Genomic DNA, 19,398 nt, shown 5'->3' with positions numbered 1-19,398 from the left:
TGCCAGCAGAAACAAAGTTTTAGGTGCTGCAGATTGTCAGCGATTTCCTTCTCTGTCTCTGTCTTTCTCTCTCTCTCTCTCTCTCTCTGTCTTTCTCTCTCTCTCCCTCCCTCTATCTACCTACTTATCTACCTACTCTCTCCCTACCTATCTACTGTATTTCTCTCTCTCTCTCTCTCTCTCTCTATTTTTCTCTCTCTATCCCTCTAGCTACCTACCTACACTCTCTTTCTCTCCCTACCTACGTACTGTATTTCTCTATCTCTCTATGTCTCTCTATTTCTCTCTCTCTCTCTATCCCTTTATCTACCTACCTACCTAACTACTCACTCTCCCTACCCACCTACTGTATTTCTCTCTCTTTCTCTCCCTCTCTAGCCCTCTATCTACCTACCTACTTTTTTTTTAATTTGCCTCTTCAAAACCTTGGTGAGTCTTATACTCCAAAAAATACGGTAGTTAAGGCCAACATCAGCAGATATGCCAATTTAAAAGCCAAACACATGCCTGAATGCAATGTATTTTATTTGGCAGTTATATATAAGCTAACCAGAAAGAAAAAAATCTTGTCTCTGACTTGAGTTATTTTAGTATTTATCAGGGAACACTGGAAAAATATTTTGTACAAATAAATGCAATCCACATTCGCTCACCACATTTCATATAAAAGTATCCACCTTTTTTGAGCATATTGTTTCTTTCTCATAATTTTAAGATACAACAACTGCCAAAAAATGTGCTTGCAAATCCATAATGTCCATGAAGAAAGAATGAAATTATTTAGTTGGAAATTGTTGCTTGACCAGGAAGCAACTATGGTCAGCTAATACACTATCACTTCTTTTAGTATTTATGCAGATTTTTCCTGATGGACTCTGCAGTGAATTTTGTGAACTAACAAGGATAACACTCTTTCTCTTTCTCAGTCTCTTTATTAGGGTGGAAGAAGATTCCAACCAAAAGGTTCAGATTAGGACATTCCTAAATATTACTTCTATGCAGGATAGAATGTACATTCGTTTATTTTTCACATTTCTGAACATCCCATCTCCCTCAAAGAGAGATATATTTGAGTGCATAGATCAGGGGTGTCAAACTCACTTCACAGTGGTGTCATATGACATATCATGACTTTTCCCCCCCTTCACTAAAGTGGGCATGGGTGTGGCCAGTGCGTGACGCATCCATCCCTTGGGCTCTGAATGTGACATCCCTGGCATAGATGATCAATCATAAATAAATAGTTAAAAGCAAACAGACTAGTTCCCTGAATTGGTATCTCTGAGGCTGTGAGGCAGTAATTAAATTTACCTACTTAGCACATTATTGATTTCTTCATTCCTTCCATATTTTGGTATTAATTTCTTTACATTAAAGTATCCCTCATATATACCCTCAGAATTCTTTTTTGCAGATTCTATGCAAAAAGTTTGATTAAGGAAGAAATATACTCTTAATTCATAAGGTGCATTGACCTTATGAATTAAGAAAGCTTTTGATTTGTTAACTTCAGCTTAGCCTTAAATTTTCCTTTTATTTGCTAATGATAACAGACCTGTATGTAGTGCACACACTGATCCACTGCAGAACAGTTGGGTATATTGTATCCTTTGTAAAATTAAAAGTCTTGACTGAACATGTTTTCACTGAACCATACTTTAGCAAATGTGTTAAGAAGCCTTTTGTCATAGTCATCTGTAACTCTTCCACCATATATCACAAGATTTATATAGGTACTGTATATGTTTAGAAATTGAAAATATAAATCTAGGTTATTTAAGCTTTTATATCTATTTGTAAAGATCATGTATTAGTTGCCTTTTTTATTCATACACGTGCTTCACTCATTACTAATTTCATTTCCCTTTTCCGGACTGGATCCCCTAGCTGCACATAATGAGCTATCTTATTTACCAGTGATACACTATATGCAGAATCTCCGAAATAAGTACATAAAATATACATTACAGTATCTGTCAGCTTCACTTGTTTTCATGTCATAAAAGTAGTGTTCACAGTTAATTCATTTCATCTTGTTTTTGCTGTTCTTGCAGGTGATGTTCGAAGGCTTGAAACAGTGTTAGAATCTATTCAGAAAAACATTCACTCCTCATCACACATTTTCAAGCTTGCCCAAGATGCTTTTAAAATAGCAACACTTATGGACAGTTTGCCGGATATTACCCTTCTAAAAGTCTCTCTGGAGCTGGGTCTTCAGGTATTTTTCCATCATGGAATTTTAATGTTGAAATTAGAGGGAAACAAATACTTATACATATTCAGCTCTGGCTTGCTATTGCTTTCTTTCAATATGTGGGTTTTTTTAAAAAAAATTCTCTTCAACTTTGAGGTTTCCTGGTGTTGTCTAGTCCAAAGTCCAAAACTGCTTATCTTTTGAGGCCAGTCATAATTGGCTGATATTGCAGCAAGAATCATACCTGTTTGGATTAATCTTTCACACACACACACACACACACACACACACACACACACACACACACCTAGGCACACACACACCTACCCCTACCTACCTACCTACCTACTTTGGAACTGAAATTGTCTTAACCTGTGTTGAATCAATAAGTTGCTGCTCTGTGCAGTAGAATAAAATAGAGTTTAAAACTAGAAATGAATGAGATTAGTTGATCACCATCTCCCATTGGATCTGTTTTCCCAGACACTACCTGGGAATTCTGGGATTTGAAATCCACACATCTTAATGTTGGGGAAGTTGAGAAACACTGTGTTAGAGGAATGGGACAGTTTCCACACAACTGTCCTGTTCAGAGTTTGAAAGAGTAAAGGGGAGAAATGTTCATGGATGAAATCTTGCTGATGAATGGGGTTTATTGGATGCCACGCTTTGGACATTCAAATAACATTATATGGGTAGTTCTTGACTTACAGACATTTGTTCAGCGTTACAACACACTGAAAAAAGTGATGTATGACAGTTTTTCACACAGCATCTCTGTGGTCACATGATGAAAATTCAGACACTTGGCAACTTGGCATATATTTACGATAGTTGCATTGTCCCAGGGTCATGTGATTGTCTTTGACAATCTCACAAGCAAAGATTTGTAGATTGTAGATTTATTATAATTTATAGGCCGCCCTTTTCCCTGAGGGGACTCAGGGCGGCTTACAAAAACACGGGAAAGGGGGTACAAAGACAAAAAGCATAAGACAGTACATAATATTAAAAAATAGAGCACAACATTCATTCATCATTCGGGAGGGGACGAACTAAGATTTTTATCCCAGGCCTGACGGGATAGCCAGATCTTAAGGGCCGTGCGGAAGGCCTGGGCGGTGGTGAGGGTGCGGATCTCCACGGGGAGATTGTTCCATAGCGTCGGAGCTGCAACTGAGAAGGCTCTCCTCCGCGTAGTCGCCAGTCGGCACTGACTGGCGGATGGAATTCGGAGGAGGCCTACCCTGTGCGATCTGATGGGACGCAGGGAGGTAATTGGCAGAAGGCGGTCTCTCAAATAGCCAGATCCACTACCATGGAGCGCTTTGTGAGTGGTAAGTAGGACCTTGAAGTGCACCCGGAGACCAACAGGTAGCCAGCGCAGCTCACGGAGGATCGGTGTTATGTGGGCGAACCGTGGTGCGCCCACGATCACTCGCGCGGCCGCATTCTGGACTAGCTGAAGTCGCCGGATGCTCTTCAAGGGCAGCCCCATGTAGAGCACGTTGCAGTATTCCAGCCTAGAGATCACAAGGGCTCGAGTGACTGTTGTGAGGGCCTCCCTGTTCAGGTAGGGCCGCAACTGGCGCATCAGGTGAACCTGAGCAAATGCCCCCCTGGTCACAGCTGACAAATGATGGTCGAAACTCAGCTGTGGGTCCAGGAGGACTCCCAAGTTGCGGACCCTGTCTGAGGGGTATAAATTTTGTCCCCCCAGCCTGATTGATGGAACATTAGCCAAATTATTGGGAGGAAAACACAACAGCCACTCGGTCTTTTCCGGGTTGAGCACCAGTTTGTTAGCTCTCATCCAGTCTTTGACAGCCTCAAGGCCTCGGTTCATCACTTCCACCGCTTCATTGAGTTGGCACGGGGCGGACAGATACAGTTGCGTATCGTCCGCATATTGGTGGTATTTTATCCCGTGCCTCCGAATGATCTCGCCCAGCGGTTTCATGTATATGTTAAATAGTAGGGGGGATAAGACCGAACCCTGCGGCACCCCACAAGTAAGGGGCCTCGGGGACGATCTCTGCCCCCCCACCAACACCGACTGCGACCTGTCCGAGAGGTAGGAGGAGAACCACTGCAGAACAGTGCCGCCCACCCCCACCTCCCGCAGTCGTCGCAGAAGGATACCATGGTCGATGGTATCGAAAGCCGCTGAGAGGTCAAGGAGAACCAGGATGGACGCATGGCCTCCATCTCTGGCTCTCCAGAGATCATCGGTCAATGCGACCAAAGCGGTTTCTGTGCTGTAACCGGGCCTGAAGCCAGACTGGAAGGGGTCAAGATAGTTAGCTTCCTCCAAGGTACGCTGAAGCTGGAGAGCCACCACCTTCTCAACAACCTTCCCCACAAAGGGGAGGTTGGAGACTGGACGGTAGTTGTTAAGAATTGCTGGATCCAAGGACGGTTTCTTCAGGAGGGGTCTCACCACCGCCGCCTTCAGCGCGGTGGGGAGATGCCCCTCCCGAAGAGAGGTGGTAACAACCGCCTGGATCCAGCCTCGTGTCACCTCACTGCTGTTGGCAACCAGCCAGGAGGGACACGGGTCCAGAATACAGATGGAGGCGCTCACAGCTCGCATAGCCTTGTCCACATCCCCGGAGGCAACATCCTGAAACTCAACCCAGAGATGGTCTGCCAGATCATTCCCTTGTGTCTCGGCTGGATCTGCAGGAGTGGAGTCCAGGTCCGATCGAAACCGAGCAACTTTGTCCGCCAAGAACTGTACATACTCCTCAGCCTTACCCTGTAAGGGGTTCTCCGTCTCCCTCCTATTCAGGAGTCAATAGGGAAGCCAGAAGTCAATAGGGAAGCCAGATTCACTTAATGACTGCAAGAATCCACTTAATAACTGTGGCAAGAAAGGTCCTAAAATGAGCCAAACCTCACTTAACAACTGTTTTGTTTAGCAATGGAGATTTTGTGCTCAGTTGTGATTATACATCGAGGATTATCTGTTCTTAATACAGAGAACATAGATGAATAGCAATGCACATTAATAGTTATGTGTATGTTTGTAATTTCAGTTCAGAAATAGAAGAGCATTTTTAATAGGTTTACAAATAATACCCAGAATGTGGAAAATACTCACAAGCTATCCACCTAGCAGCCATAAAAATGGCATCTAAGAAGAACAAGCAACAAAATGTGTGATCTAGCAAAATATAAAATTGCTGTAGAATGTATGCTACATTTTCTGAGTTTTTCCCAGTCTGGATGATCTAAAGCAATTAAAGCTTCAATCGTATCAAAGAAAAATTGATATTAAACTTTGTGGTGTATCTCCATCTCATTCATTCTAGAAGCTGAATTGTAAGAGTTGCTTTGATTCCATATCAAGAAATAAATATAAATAAGTAAGAGGTAATATTACATAACTCAAGTGAAAGAATACAGCACAAAGAATTACAAAAATTAGAATTATTTCCTTCTCATTTCTTTTGCAGTGCCGATGCATGACATAAGATACATTGATTACAGATATAATGGTTTGCAGCTAATCTAGATTAAAAATTATACATAGTCACCACAATGTGTTGGCTATTCAGAGCTAACATATTCTAAAGCAACAAAAATGTCTCAAGGGAAATATTTCTCTTTTAATAGGTGATGCGCATGACATTGTCAACGTTAAATTGGCGGCGGCGGGAATGGTGAGGTGGTTGGTGACATGTGCAACAGAAGTAGGTATGTGTTGCCACTGATCTCTGCAGAATCCTGATTTAATTTGTGTGGTAAACAATATAATCACTTCTGGTGCATAAGAATTTGCATGGTGTTTTTGTCTTGATTGCATTATGTCATATAGATTTCCAGAGAAAATTGTAGCAGCAGTACATGAAAAAAAACATGCTGGTTTGATGTTTTGGCCTTGGTCCAGTAATGTCACATAAATTGGGGATACAAAACGGTAGCATTTTGTACAGAAATGTAACCCTAGACTTCTTTAATTACGTGAAGGAAATTATCCAGTGCCTTTTCTATTTAAGATAGCAGAAATGGCTTGGAATGCAGTTCATAAGACTACAGTGGTACCTTGGCACTCAACTACTGTGAAACTCACTAAGTTTGATACTCAGCATTTTTTGATGTGAAAATTTTGTCCTGGTACTCATTGTTTGTTTGCCACTCAATGCACAAGCTAGAACTTGTGACTCACTACCTTATTCCTTATGGAAAAATGTGTTTGATACTTTGTTTTTGGTACTCATGGTACCTCCCAGAACCAAATAAGACTGAGTACTGAGATACCATTGTTAGAATTTTATCCACAGTGCATTTATAGCTATAAGGAGAATTATTTGTTATAGTTTGTTTAAAAACAACACCTAAAACATAATATTGGATTTGCTATAAGGACCAGGGTGTAAACTGAGGAATTTAAGATAGGTCTCTGATGTTCTAATGAAAAAGAAGTGTTCCCAACAATGGGCAAATTCTTAAAGTAAATTTAATTTGAGAAAGGATGTGGACTCTTCACACATTCTGCTGAGTTTTCTAACTAGTCTAAACCCCTGAACATAGTATTAATGTACCTAAAACTTACTTGTTTATATATATATAAATATATATATATTTAACATTTGTTAATAGGCATAATAGTTTAGACCCATCAGCTGCAAGTAATTTCTAAGAAGCCCAAATCAGACCAGATTTCATTTGGACTGTAAAGGAATTTTTAATTGTAACTGTAAATTTTCCCTAAAATGAATTGCTCTTGTTGACCAATCTGGGGCTGAAAAATGGTAGCTTGTTAGGATTTCAGTTACTCCTTTCTAAGATTTGCCTTTCCTAATCTTCATAGCAAAGGAGGTATATCTGGTGATTTAACAGTATCCTATTGGCAAGCAAATTGCTTAATTTTGTTTTGTGGTACAGTTGTGTGTGTATGTGTCACTTCCATAAGGAAACTGTGATGCAATGCAAAGATCACTTTTGAGACATACGCAAGCTCATAAATAAATGAGGGTGTGTTTGTTTATGTAAATGAAGGAAAGAATTGAATGGAGCAGGAGAAAGGTGTACATGTATATGCAAGCGCATAGTACAACAGGACCCAGATGAGTAAAATGAGGACCTTTGGGTGTGGTTAGCTGAGCGCACAGATGTGTGCAAATTATTTCAAGCAATAATGAGGCACTCAAGCTGCCTATAAGCTTCAGTTTATAGACCCCCATCAGTCATTGTTCGACCTCACAGAACAACAAAAGGGCACTAAAGAAACCAGCTCATTTCAAACAGGGAATCTGGCTGTGACTATAGGCGAAGGTATTTCAGCCAGGACACAAATTTCTATTTTCCTGTTGAGATTATATTCAGTGCTATGTAGACATGTTCTGTCTTATTTGGGGGATGGAATGGTGTAAAAGGATGCCAGTTCCTTGGGGAATATGTCGGATGCTAGGACTTGTTTGTACAAATGTGCAGTGCTAGATTGAGAGTTTATTATAGTCTTGAGGTTTTTTTTTATCTGTAGCCATTCACATCTACATGAGGCCTTCAACATTAAGTGGGGAATAGGCTCAAGTAGCAACAAGCAACAATCTCTGACAAATCAAGGAGACTGGGGCTGTAAATTGCTCTTTTTCTATTGAGAGCAATTGGGAAAGAGCTGCCATATCTGCTTAGAGAACGCAAACATTTTGAAACAACTTCAGGTTTGAACAGAGGGGGAAAGCTAGTTACTGTTGAGATGGATTAATTAAATTATTTTAAAAATTATTAGCCAGCCTTCGAAATCAGTGTTTTCTCAGGACAACGTAGGGAAATTGCCTGATAAAAATTTGGAAGAAAAACATTTCACAATCCATAGAAACAACCAAAGGCAACGTAATGGGGTAAAATAAATAACAGGCTGATATACGCTACCCAGTATACCGTGGTGAAGCTCTTAAGAGCAGTAGATGGCTACTGTCTAAACATTATCATATAAATTGATTAAAATGCCTGGAAGAGGAAAAGTATCTTGCTCGCCACTGAGAACTCTATAAGATCTGCAGCAGGCATGCTTATTGGGGAAAGTATTCCACAATAAGTGGTGTGAAGGAATGTAGACTTGGTCTCAGAAATGGGGAAGGATTAATTGAGCTGTTAAGGGGAGAATTCCAGAAAAGGAGTCCTGAGAAAGAGAAAAGGGTAGGAAAGAAAGTTAGAATAATTCAATCTTGATTTTTCTTTGGGTTAGATAGAAACTCTGACAGGTTTTCAAGGTTCTGTTATTCTATCCCACAAAAATAAGCAATTCCCACATCCAATGTTCCATAAGCTGGTCTTCAAGAAGCTTGCTTCAATGGTTTAACTCAGTTCATCTTTAAGGTGCAGCCACCGGTCCCTTCACTCTGGAGTAATGGACCCAACCTCTCTAGCTGTGTCAAGGAAACATTTGCAGAACGATGCCCAACTGCCATATATGTGGTTAAGCGTCCTATGGTGCAAGGACCTCCTATGGCATGTGAAGGCACATATGGATAAGCATGCAGACCACAAAACAAAAACTTCAGCCAGCATAGAAGAATGGTATGGTGGATGGTATCAAAAGCTATGAAGGGATCTAGGATTCTCAGTACCGTTTCCTGGTCTGAATCCCAATTGGAATGGTTTGCCTAATTCACTTCCACAAGTCCCATCCAAATCCTTTCATAAATCCATTATGCGTATGTCACAGTTAAAATACATTCACTTTCAAGCAATCAAGTTTTTTAACCTACTATGCAAGAATTCCTACAATCCTGCTTTTCTATTAATAAAGTCAAGGCTTGCCTGTGAGAAATAGGCATAATAATGGGATAGAGGGTGCGGGATGGGTGAAAGGGGGCCAGGGAGATAGCAAGGAGAGAGGGGGGGGAATCTGTTACCAACTTCAACTTTGAGACTGATTTATACATCCCATTGATCAGCATGAGGGATGTGCAAAACAGGTTGTTCAAATCATTTTAGGAATGTTTCTTGAAACTGTCCCTTCTGAAGCTGAAAAATTGTTTCCTATTCATAGCTGTGTCAAGGAAATACTTGCAGAACGATCAAAACATTTATTTTGAATGTTATTTTTAAAAATATTTACTTATTACTATGGGGGTGGGAAGCAAAATGCTGTAATTTTGTTTTTCAACAGTACAAAATGAAAAGTGCAAGAAAATTATGAAAAAAAAAGGAATAATGATGAAAATTATTACTGAAAAAAAATAGGCGAAAGGGTTTGGGGGCAAGGTTCTTTTGAGTTCTGATTTTTAAAGTGTATGTTCCTTTGATGTTTTAGGCAGAATTATATTAGAATTTGCAGGTACCACTCTCCAGACAAATTGCAGGATAAATCCTTCAGACAAAGAGGTAGAGGAGTTTTGTGAATTATTTCAGCTGTGTCCTATCCATTATGAGGGCAGCTGAGCTCTTGGGAAATGAGTAGAAGGTGGGAGAGATGGCAAGTTCACCAGATGCCATAGCATATTGGAGAGAACTGTAGAGTGCATAAAGAACAGTGCTATTGGCCTTGTGATACACAGGGTGTTGCCGTATCTGCTGGCACAGATGGCAGAAGCAGTTGCTGGACATACCACTTCCTGTTATCAGCAGGTAGTTCTGTTGGCCACTTGGTCCCACTGTTTCTCTCCCTGCTCTTTTCAAACTCGTTTTTAGAGAAGGTGGGGATGTGTGTTTATGTTGCCGGTGCAGCACCTTTGTCTCTGTAGTACCAAAAAGTTTTCCATTCAAGTTGCTGTGCTTTTCTTCAGACAGCCACTGATTTGATAGAAATACCTTATTTCAGCTTGCTATTTGATTTTGAGCAGGCTTGGGGATGTTAAATGAAGCTGTTTGGGTTGCCAGTATATTCCAAAAGGAGCTTTGTGGGGGGGGGGGAGTAGAGGATATTTTCATTTTAGAGAAGAAAGATGAGATTCTCTGGTGCTGAATTCAATCATTGGTGCAGAACACGCTGTGTTTTCAAAGTGCAGGTACCGTTGGAAGCTTCTGTAAGTGGTTCTCCCAAGTATTCAGCTCTTTCTTCAGTCTTTTGAGCCAGTCTTTGTAACAGATATTTTTTTTCTGTGTCTTACAGGTGTGTATGCATTGGATAGCATCATGCAAAACTGGTTTACACTTTTCACTCCAACTGAAGCTACTAGTATTGTTGCTACCACAGTAATGTCCAACAGCACTATAGTCCGCTTGCATCTAGACTGCCATCAGCAGGAGAAACTGGCCAGCAGTGCTAGGACGCTTGCTCTACAGTGTGCCATGAAGGATCCTCAGAACTGCGCCCTCTCCGCACTGACCTTATGTGAAAAGGATCACATAGCTTTTGAGACCGCTTACCAAATTGTTCTTGATGCCGCTGCAACTGGCATGAGCTACACACAGCTTTTCACAATAGCACGATACATGGAACACCGTGGTTACCCTGTGCGGGCCTATAAACTGGCCACGTTGGCCATGACGCATCTCAACCTGAGTTACAATCAGGATACACACCCTGCCATTAATGATGTTTTATGGGCTTGTGCACTTAGCCACTCCCTTGGAAAAAATGAATTGGCGGCTATAATACCTCTGGTGGTCAAAAGTGTCAAATGTGCAACAGTACTGTCAGACATCTTGCGTAGATGTACTTTGACCACTCCTGGATTGGTGGGACTTCACGGAAGGAGGAACTCTGGTAAACTCATGTCCTTGGACAAAGCCCCCTTAAGGCAACTCCTAGATGCCACAATTGGAGCATATATTAACACAACACACTCTCGGCTCACGCACATCAGTCCCCGGCATTACAGCGAGTTTATAGAATTCCTGAGTAAGGCCCGTGAGACTTTTTTAATGGCTCACGATGGACACATTCAGTTTACCCAGTTCATTGACAACCTAAAACAAATCTACAAAGGCAAAAAGAAACTGATGATGTTGGTCCGCGAACGATTTGGTTGACAAAAAGAGAAAAAGCGTGAATGGATGGGGGAGGGGGTGGGAGGGCAATACATTTTTACTTGAGCCTGCCTTTGTATCCTTTTTAACTTAAAACAGAGCCACACCGGTATTATATGTGTATAGTTCTATACTAAGTTTGCAAAACTAAAATGTCACATTGTGAAAGTATGTGTGTCCCCCCCCCCCTTCCTTTTCTGTTTTGTATGAAAGATTTGAGAGGCTTAAAAGAGAAGTTTGGTTTACACTGAGTCTATGTTGTCAAGTGGCAAAAGTCCACCAAGCTCTCCCATTCTTTCTGTCTAATCCACAGCCTCAAAACAAAAGAGAGAGAGAGAGAGAGAGAGAGAGAGAGAAAGAGAGAAAGAAAGAGAGAGAGAGAGAGAGAGAGAAAAGAAAAAAATATATTGCAATGGCTTTAAAAAAAAAAACCAAACAAAAACACCTCCATCCTGTGATAAGTACCTCGAATGGCTCCAGCTTTACTCTTTTGTAATTCATCCTGAACATTTCAGCTTATTTAAATGAACCAACCACCCAAATAACAAATAGTTTGAAAGGCTGACCCACGTGGCTTTGCAGTGCTTGTTCATCCAGAAGCATGGCACAACACAACGCTTGCGCATGTGGAAACTTAGCGACTGTCAACATACATTCTCAGGGATTTATCTGAAAAACATAAAATTAAATTAAAGAATGAGAGCATTTATTGTACTGTATATATATATATATTATAGTATATGTCGGAATATTGGGAAAAAAAATATAACATTAACTAATTTATTTAAAAAATCTATAATGCGAAATACTTGAAGCTGCAGTAGCTTGGTTTTGAACAAAAACAAGGAAACATATGAAAAAGATCAAGTGCTTCTAGCTACAGGGGTTGGCTCAAGTGACGAACTGAACATGCTGGGCATCTATGCAGAGCCACCTTTTGGATTGCATTCTTGGATGGAAATTAGGGGAAAATTATACGTATATATATATATATATTTATACAGATGCGTGTATGCATATGTATATGTATACACACTTGTGCACTTGTAACAGGCACTCTAGTAAAGAGGGGACAACACAGCCAGAGCAGCAAGCCTTAGCATTAAGAATACAGTATGCCAGATTTGGGGTTTGTGCCTCCTAGCCTAGAAAACTTAAATATCCCTTTTTTCATATCATAGGATGGCTATGGATAATAATGGACCACATTGTTACTACTTGTAAACTTAGCAGTATGCATGCAAATTATATTGGGTTCCAGTCCCTGAAATGCCTGGCTATTTTGTTGAAGCGATTTGTTTAACCACTTCTCATAAAGTATATCACAGAAGCAACAGTATACTGAAAATGGCTTTGGCATCTAGCCAGTTGTTGCAAGGGCCTGGTTATCCCATGTGATTTGTGTGCGTTGCCCTTCCGTCATTGGTGGTAGCCGTGTAGTACATCCTTGTCTGTAGCTACCTGCAGTGTTTTCCAAATGATTGACATAATACATTACGCCTTTGCAGGAGCTATTAATAAGCTAATCTTATTCTGCATAGGTATTTGACTTGTGCAGGACAGAAAGTTGGTATGACTGTTCTACTTTTCAGTTAGTTTTTTAAAAACAAACAAACAAACAAACAAACGAAGTATTTTTATTTCCTCTAGAATACTTCAGAAGAAAAGCAGCCTTCTATCTTGCCTTGTCTTAATGCTTTAAAATAACCAAACTGGAGATCTAACTACCAAACTGTTCATTATATTCTTATTACCAATTTTGGTTACAGTATAGTGTCTTTTACTTTAGCTGATGGTTCTGTACCTTTGTGCATTTAATGCATTTTTTTTTTAACGTTTTGGTGCAAAAGTTGTCCCGTGTCTCTTGTTCTTTTCACTAGAGAACATGCTAGAGGTATGTTTGTAGATTTTTTTTTTATTTAGAGGGAAAAATGTTCCATGCTCTCCATTTTATTTATTATACTAGGGAAAAAAAAGGTTGTACTTCCTCACCCATGTAAACATCCTCATGAAGTTGAAAGTAATTAAGATTTGATACACTGATATCAATTTATTTATGTAACTAAATCACTGTTTTATAAACTTGTTAATGATCAACAATTCTTTTGTTTTGATTAAAATTAGTTTTTTGAAAGTTGATTTTAGACTCCTTTATGTGTCTGTTGCTTGTGCATGGATACTGAAAATGTTTCTCTGAATGGACACTTCCTTTTTCCTTACTTTGTTAGAAACTAGAATCACAAGTTAGTAATGTGCATTTTGACCAAGTATGTAGTATGAACTTATTGTGGTTTATTTTGGTTATATCTTGGAAAGCCAGAAAAAAATGACTTGTGTAAAATCATGGTTCCATAAACAGTTGATAAGCATAACATGTAAGCACAGCCTTATCACCAATGAAATATTTCATAGTTACTAGGAAAGCAATCTTGACTCCTCAATACTTGTGTTGAGATGAAATTCTAAGCCATCATTAAACCAACGTGCAAAGAGAGTTAACTGAGACAAGAAATTGCCAAAGAACCCAGGTTTAACTTTGCACCATTTGTGGCAACCAAGTAAATAGTTATAGCTTATCAATTCAGTACATATATGATGTGCACACACAGACACATACTTGTAAGCTGCTAGCGTAGGGCTTCTAGGATAGAAACCAGGTTTTACCTGAATCATGGTTTTTGTAGTCTGCTCTTGCATTACAAAAAGAGGAACTTCACAAATGCATTAGAAAATTGGGGAAGTAATTCATCTATCAATAAAATCTGTATTGGACAAATACAAGATCCATAATTAAAATTGCAGACATTACATGTACGCATTTTTATTCAAATAGATATTCATTTGATATTATATATCTTGGACAGACATATAAAGATAAATATAAAAACAAGTGCGGTAGAAAAATCTTAGCAGTGTGATCTAGTGTTTAATACATTAGACTACAAGCTAGGAAAATGTGAGCTCTAATCCTGTTTTAGGCAAACATCCAACTAAGTGACTTAGATACAGGTACAGATTAACAGAGTTGGAAGGGACCTTGTAGATCATGGAGTCCAAGCCCAAGCAGGAGACCCTACACCATTTCTGACGGATGGCAGTCCAGTCTCTTCTTGAAAGCTTCCAGTGATGAAGCTCCCGCAACTTCTAAAGGCAACTTCTGTTCCATTGGTTGATTTGTCCACACAGTCACCAGGAATCAACACTAATTCAAAGAAACAAGAAAAGAAAAATATTAACAATGCAATCCAATGTGCAGCATCTTAATTCAAGAGTAAGCATATCAATGGAACTTCAAAATTTTTGAACATTTTGATGCAGTTAAGCCTTAGAACACAGCATTGTCATGTGAAACATTGAGAATCGAAATCTCAGATTCAATTGCTGTATCATTTTTAAAAAAACAGTTAAATGACATGGGCATTTTTCTATATACTATATGTTAGTGATCAAGACAAGAAAAATGAGTTCTTTTTCATCTATTCCAATTTAATTTTGTGAAATTTCGAGCACCCACAAATCTCATCCAGATTTCTCCACTTGAGTTGATAAGATAAATATGGTTATAATTAAAATGACAAGAAAGATGTAGCAATGTACTGAAAACCTCTGTTCACCTGCATACGTCCGTATAGTACATGGAAACAAAACATTTTTTATTAAAAAGAATAAAAGCCACTTATTTTCTGCCAACTAACAACCAATAGTCTTGTAAATCTTTGGAAGAGTTTACATTGCTAAATGTTTTGTTTTGACAGTGTTTCTGCAGAAAATAGTTCAGTTTTATTTGTTATTTAAAGAGTGGGTAGACTTGATTCTCAAGAATTATTTATTAGCCCACAATATTATGCAACATAGTGAAGAAAAAAATAAATTCGGACACTTAAAACCATGCTATTTATAAGTGCTGAAATGGAGACAGTAGATTGAACACAAAATTGGTTTAGTGTCCTTGTAAGATAATACCTGATTGCAAAGGATAAAGGTGATGTTAGTTCCATCCAACTTTGAAAGCATAAATAAAACCAATAAATCTGAGTAATGTGAAACATGGTACAGTCTTCTGGGTTAATTTGACTGTTCCTAATAAAAATGTCACCAACCATGACTTGGACAAATCTAAAATAATATGTTGATAGCCAAGTTTTGTGCAGTGGTTAAAAATGTTAGGTTAAGAGCTGTGATTCAGTTCTCTCTCACCTTAGGCAGGAAGCCAGCTCGGTGACCTTGGGCCAGTTTCTGTCTCTCAGCCTTAGGAAGGAGGTAATCACAAATCACTTCTGAAAAACCTGGCCAAGAAAACTGCAGGGACTTGTCCAGGAAGTCTCCAGGAGTCAAGACTGATTTCAAAGATGCACCTATTTACAGACACACAAAATACATGAAATAAATATTATAATGGTAGTTGGAAAGTTAGATAAATGGATGTGGAAAAAACAGATTAGGGGACAAATTGTAGCTTGGCAATCTTTGTATTTCATAATGATGTTTGTCTCCCATACTTTATGAAAGGTACTTTTTACACTCTTTAGTAACAAGGGACACTGGTTCAAAATATAGCTGACTTCGTTGCTTACCATGAATTCTACGTGTAATTTCACTATTGGCTTTATCTGGCTTTGTAGGTTACTAGTCCAAAATGTACCCTTCTTTGTCATCTGATTTGAAGTGCTTTCTGTTGGGCAAAGTTTCAGATTTTCTTTTTCCTTTTTTTGCCTTTTGTCTGCATTTTATCCACTTAATGTTACCCCTCTCTTCTTGGAACAAGTCCTTTGCTGACAATTTTTATAACCTCACCCACCTAGAATGGAACTCTTCAATTTCCTTCTCATTCTCTTCTACAGCACTGTAAACAATGGAACCTGAAATGTGATGTTTTCTCCAAACCTAGACCAAAATGTTGTACTGCTTTGCTTATATGTACTCTGTTTTACTTGCACATTTTTGTCTGATTCTCAGTTGTAGGGGAGAAGCCTTAGAATAATATTCCAAAGCAATTTGATTACATTCCTACTATTCCTACTATTTTAGTGGGCCACACAAACATACCCACTGATGTGGATTTCACTCCATTTTACAAGAATTATACAAAAACAAAATATAAAAATGTCAGAAAACGATGTTTATCTGAAAATCAATATAAAATAACAACTGAGAATCAATATTGATGTATCGGATCTCATTAAACCAATGGAGACCATCAGAAATAGAAAAGAGCCTGAGATGATAAAGACATACCGTAATGTGTAATATTTGTCCTTTTTTGGACCTCTTCTCCTATCTCATGCCAGTGAATTCTGGGAGGATCTAAAAGAAAAGATGAAAATCCAATGGAAATAAGAGTGGGCATCTAATTTCTGGAAATATTGTTTTCCACACTGATGATGTTACCTAGTTCAAGTAATGAAACATCTGCAAGAAAACAACCAAGCTCAGAGAGCACCAAGGACTTCTCCTTTCAACCATGTGCTACAAATATTCTCCTTTATCAGTATGCAAACACTAAATCCAACCATTTCACTTATCTGTAGATACGCTCTGTAAAATGCCATCATTAAATAAATCAATAAAGCAACCATTGCTATAAATGCACTTCTTTATTTAGACTTTGCAAAAAATGCAAATTCCTGATGATAAAATAACCTTACTGTTCTTTATCTTCATCTGGCAGTTTTGGAACAAGAAAGGGCCAATAATCTTTGTCAGCTCTGTACAACTGCATAGCGTTATGCAGCCATTGTAGAAGAAGAACCTAATTAGACATAGTCCACAGCATCTCCTCCACCAACTATTGTTATTAAAATGCATAAGCTTTCATGAAGTATGTTGCAGCTCACAAAAGCTTATAATAAAAATGGTTGGAAAATCTGCTACCAAATGGCTTCCAATTTAGAGCTGTGCAGTGGTTTTGCAATAGCTCTTAGGGCTCTGCCCTTGGGTTTTCTTTCCCAGTTAGCAATGCAGGTGTGCAAGCATTTACACAGCAACAGGGCTAAGTGGCTTCTAAAGCAACTGTACAAAGAAGTGAAACTGCTTTGAACAAGCTCCCACGCATTGCAAAGGATCACTCTATAACACTTTTCCACATTGATGGAAAGTGGGACAAATGGATTACATTACAGAGAAGCGGTCAAGATAGCTAAGAATCCTGAAGCAATTCCTTTCATGAACTCACAGGCCCACTGGAATATGTTATGGATTCTCTCTTAAATTTTCTTTTCATTTATTAAAATTTATTAAAATGCTGTCAGATATTCCCTTTACTCCCATTGCAAAGGATGCCTCTACCTCTATTTTGTCCTTTCTGAAACAATATCCAAATAAAACATTCAGCTGCAGTAGTTCTTCATTTTTATTTCCTGAGAAAACCTAGATGCACATAGACCTCGTAAAATAATAATAATACTGGCCACTGTTTTGCTTGGTCCGTTACCTCATGCAGTTCCTGATTTTCTTAACATCATCTGTCACATGTCAGAAGAGGAAAGAAGTCAGCAAAGGCAAGCAAAATTACCCAGGTTCATGGGTGCTCCAAACTGCCACATTGGATGTTTCTTAAAATCCAGATCCAGAGAATAGAATTGTGGATCAAAATGGTTTAGAATCAGGGGTGTCAAACTTATGGGTCATGGGCTGGATCTGTCACGTGCTGTGACGTGAGTTTGATACTCCTGGTTTAGATGCATGGATAGATTTTGCCTGAAAATGGCAGTATTATGTCTGGAAATAGTACTGGTGATAGAGCATATACCATTCTGGAGTAGTATTTAGTTGTTTTGTTTTCAACTTGTCACTAGAATTATATTGAATGTTTTCTGTAGAACAGAACAACAACTCAAGGCCCGAGGCCTGGATCTGGCCCACAGGATGCTTAGATCTGGCCCATGGGGCTGCCCTAGAAACAGCAAAGGACTGGCCTCCTACTGCTCTCTGCCAGGGAAATCAGAGCTCATGGGGGCCATGCATGTAGCTCCATTTTCACTGGCGGAGGGTGGCAGGAGGCTGTCGTGGCTGAAAATGGAGCTCGGGAGCTGTTTTCGCTGGCTGTGTGACCGAGTGCTCAGGTCATCACAGACACCCCCAACACAAGTGATGTCAAGCTGGCCATGCCCACCCTGGCCACACCCACCTGGCCTCCAAGGTCAAATACAACCTTGATGCAGCCCTCAATGAAATCGAATTTGACAACCCTGCTGTAGAAGTTCAAGGGTATATACAAAAGCATGTTCTACTCAAGGTAATATACAAAAAACACCTGATCATACAATCACAAACATGTTATCATCCCACCTTTTCCAGCTACAGCCCCACAATATACATTAGAGTTTGGCTGCTTAATTGTAGGACCATAGTGACAACCCAATATAAAAGGTTAACAAAACAAATTTATAGGGTATCAAATATCAGAGCTCCAAAGAAACCAGATGCTGTGCATTTCATTTCAGAGCAAAGGCAAGGATTGGGGCCAGACCCACAGTCTAAATCAGTGTTTTTTGAAAGTGGCAACTTTTAAGAAGGGTAAACTTCAACTCTTAGAAGTCCCCTGCCAATATTCTGGGAATTGAAATCCACATATCTTAAAATGGCTAAGCTAAATAAACTCAGAATAAAGAATGGGCCTTAGCAGAGATGGCTAAACTGATTGCTCTGATTAAAGAAAAAAAATACAAACACCTTTACTTCAACTTGGAAACCACTTCTGGACTTTGTGCTAGAGGTAGAAAAAGTTAAAACTTTGACCTTGGGTTTTACTGATTAGATAGATTTAGATTAGATAGTTGCAATTGGATAGTTTCTATTAGAATAGAATAGAATAGAATAGAATGCTAGAATATTCTATTCTATTCTATAGTTTATATTATTATGAAAAAGGAAAAAGTTGAAGGTAGATCTTAATGCCTTATTTTACTGCAGTAAAGAAGTTGCATGTCCATGCCTTTTTTTGCTTTTCCCTTCCTTTCCCCCACTATTCATTTCCCCTTTTCCTTTCCTAATTTCTCTAATATTTGCTTTTGTATTCTCTTTGTATATGTGTAAACTAATCAAATAAAGAAGGGACATGTGAGACGAAAGATCTCTCTCCTTAGCCAGACCTGGTAGAACTCCTTTTATTACTTGAAATGGGGAAATATTAAAAACCCAAATTGCCTGCAAGAGCTTCTATCACTCTGGTTGCATACTGTATTTCTTTAGCCATGGTGTTACCCTATGCAAACTGGTTTTGCAAGCATTTAAAACAATGCAGGGTTTTGAAAACCTGTGCCAAACTTGTTTAAGCAGCA

General features: G+C 39.1%; 1 protein-coding gene across 1 annotated transcript in view; it reads left to right on the top strand.

Annotated features, from left to right (window-relative positions):
* The window catches only part of ZSWIM6 (zinc finger SWIM-type containing 6), a 105,440-nt gene extending 92,719 nt beyond the window's left edge, over nt 1-12,721 (top strand). The window contains 4 exon segments of the mRNA XM_032213644.1: nt 2,055-2,218; nt 5,813-5,852; nt 5,855-5,893; nt 10,260-12,721. Coding sequence (XP_032069535.1) covers nt 2,055-2,218; nt 5,813-5,852; nt 5,855-5,893; nt 10,260-11,122 — 1,106 coding nt within the window. The 3' untranslated portion in view covers nt 11,123-12,721.
* Nucleotides 12,722-19,398: the final 6,677 nt, after the last annotated feature.

Source organism: Thamnophis elegans, chromosome 3 (assembly GCF_009769535.1).
Source record: "Thamnophis elegans isolate rThaEle1 chromosome 3, rThaEle1.pri, whole genome shotgun sequence".
Lineage (NCBI taxonomy): Eukaryota > Metazoa > Chordata > Lepidosauria > Squamata > Colubridae > Thamnophis > Thamnophis elegans.
The sequence above is the reverse complement of the archived record's forward strand: the minus strand, read 5'-3'. Positions and strand labels throughout refer to the sequence as shown.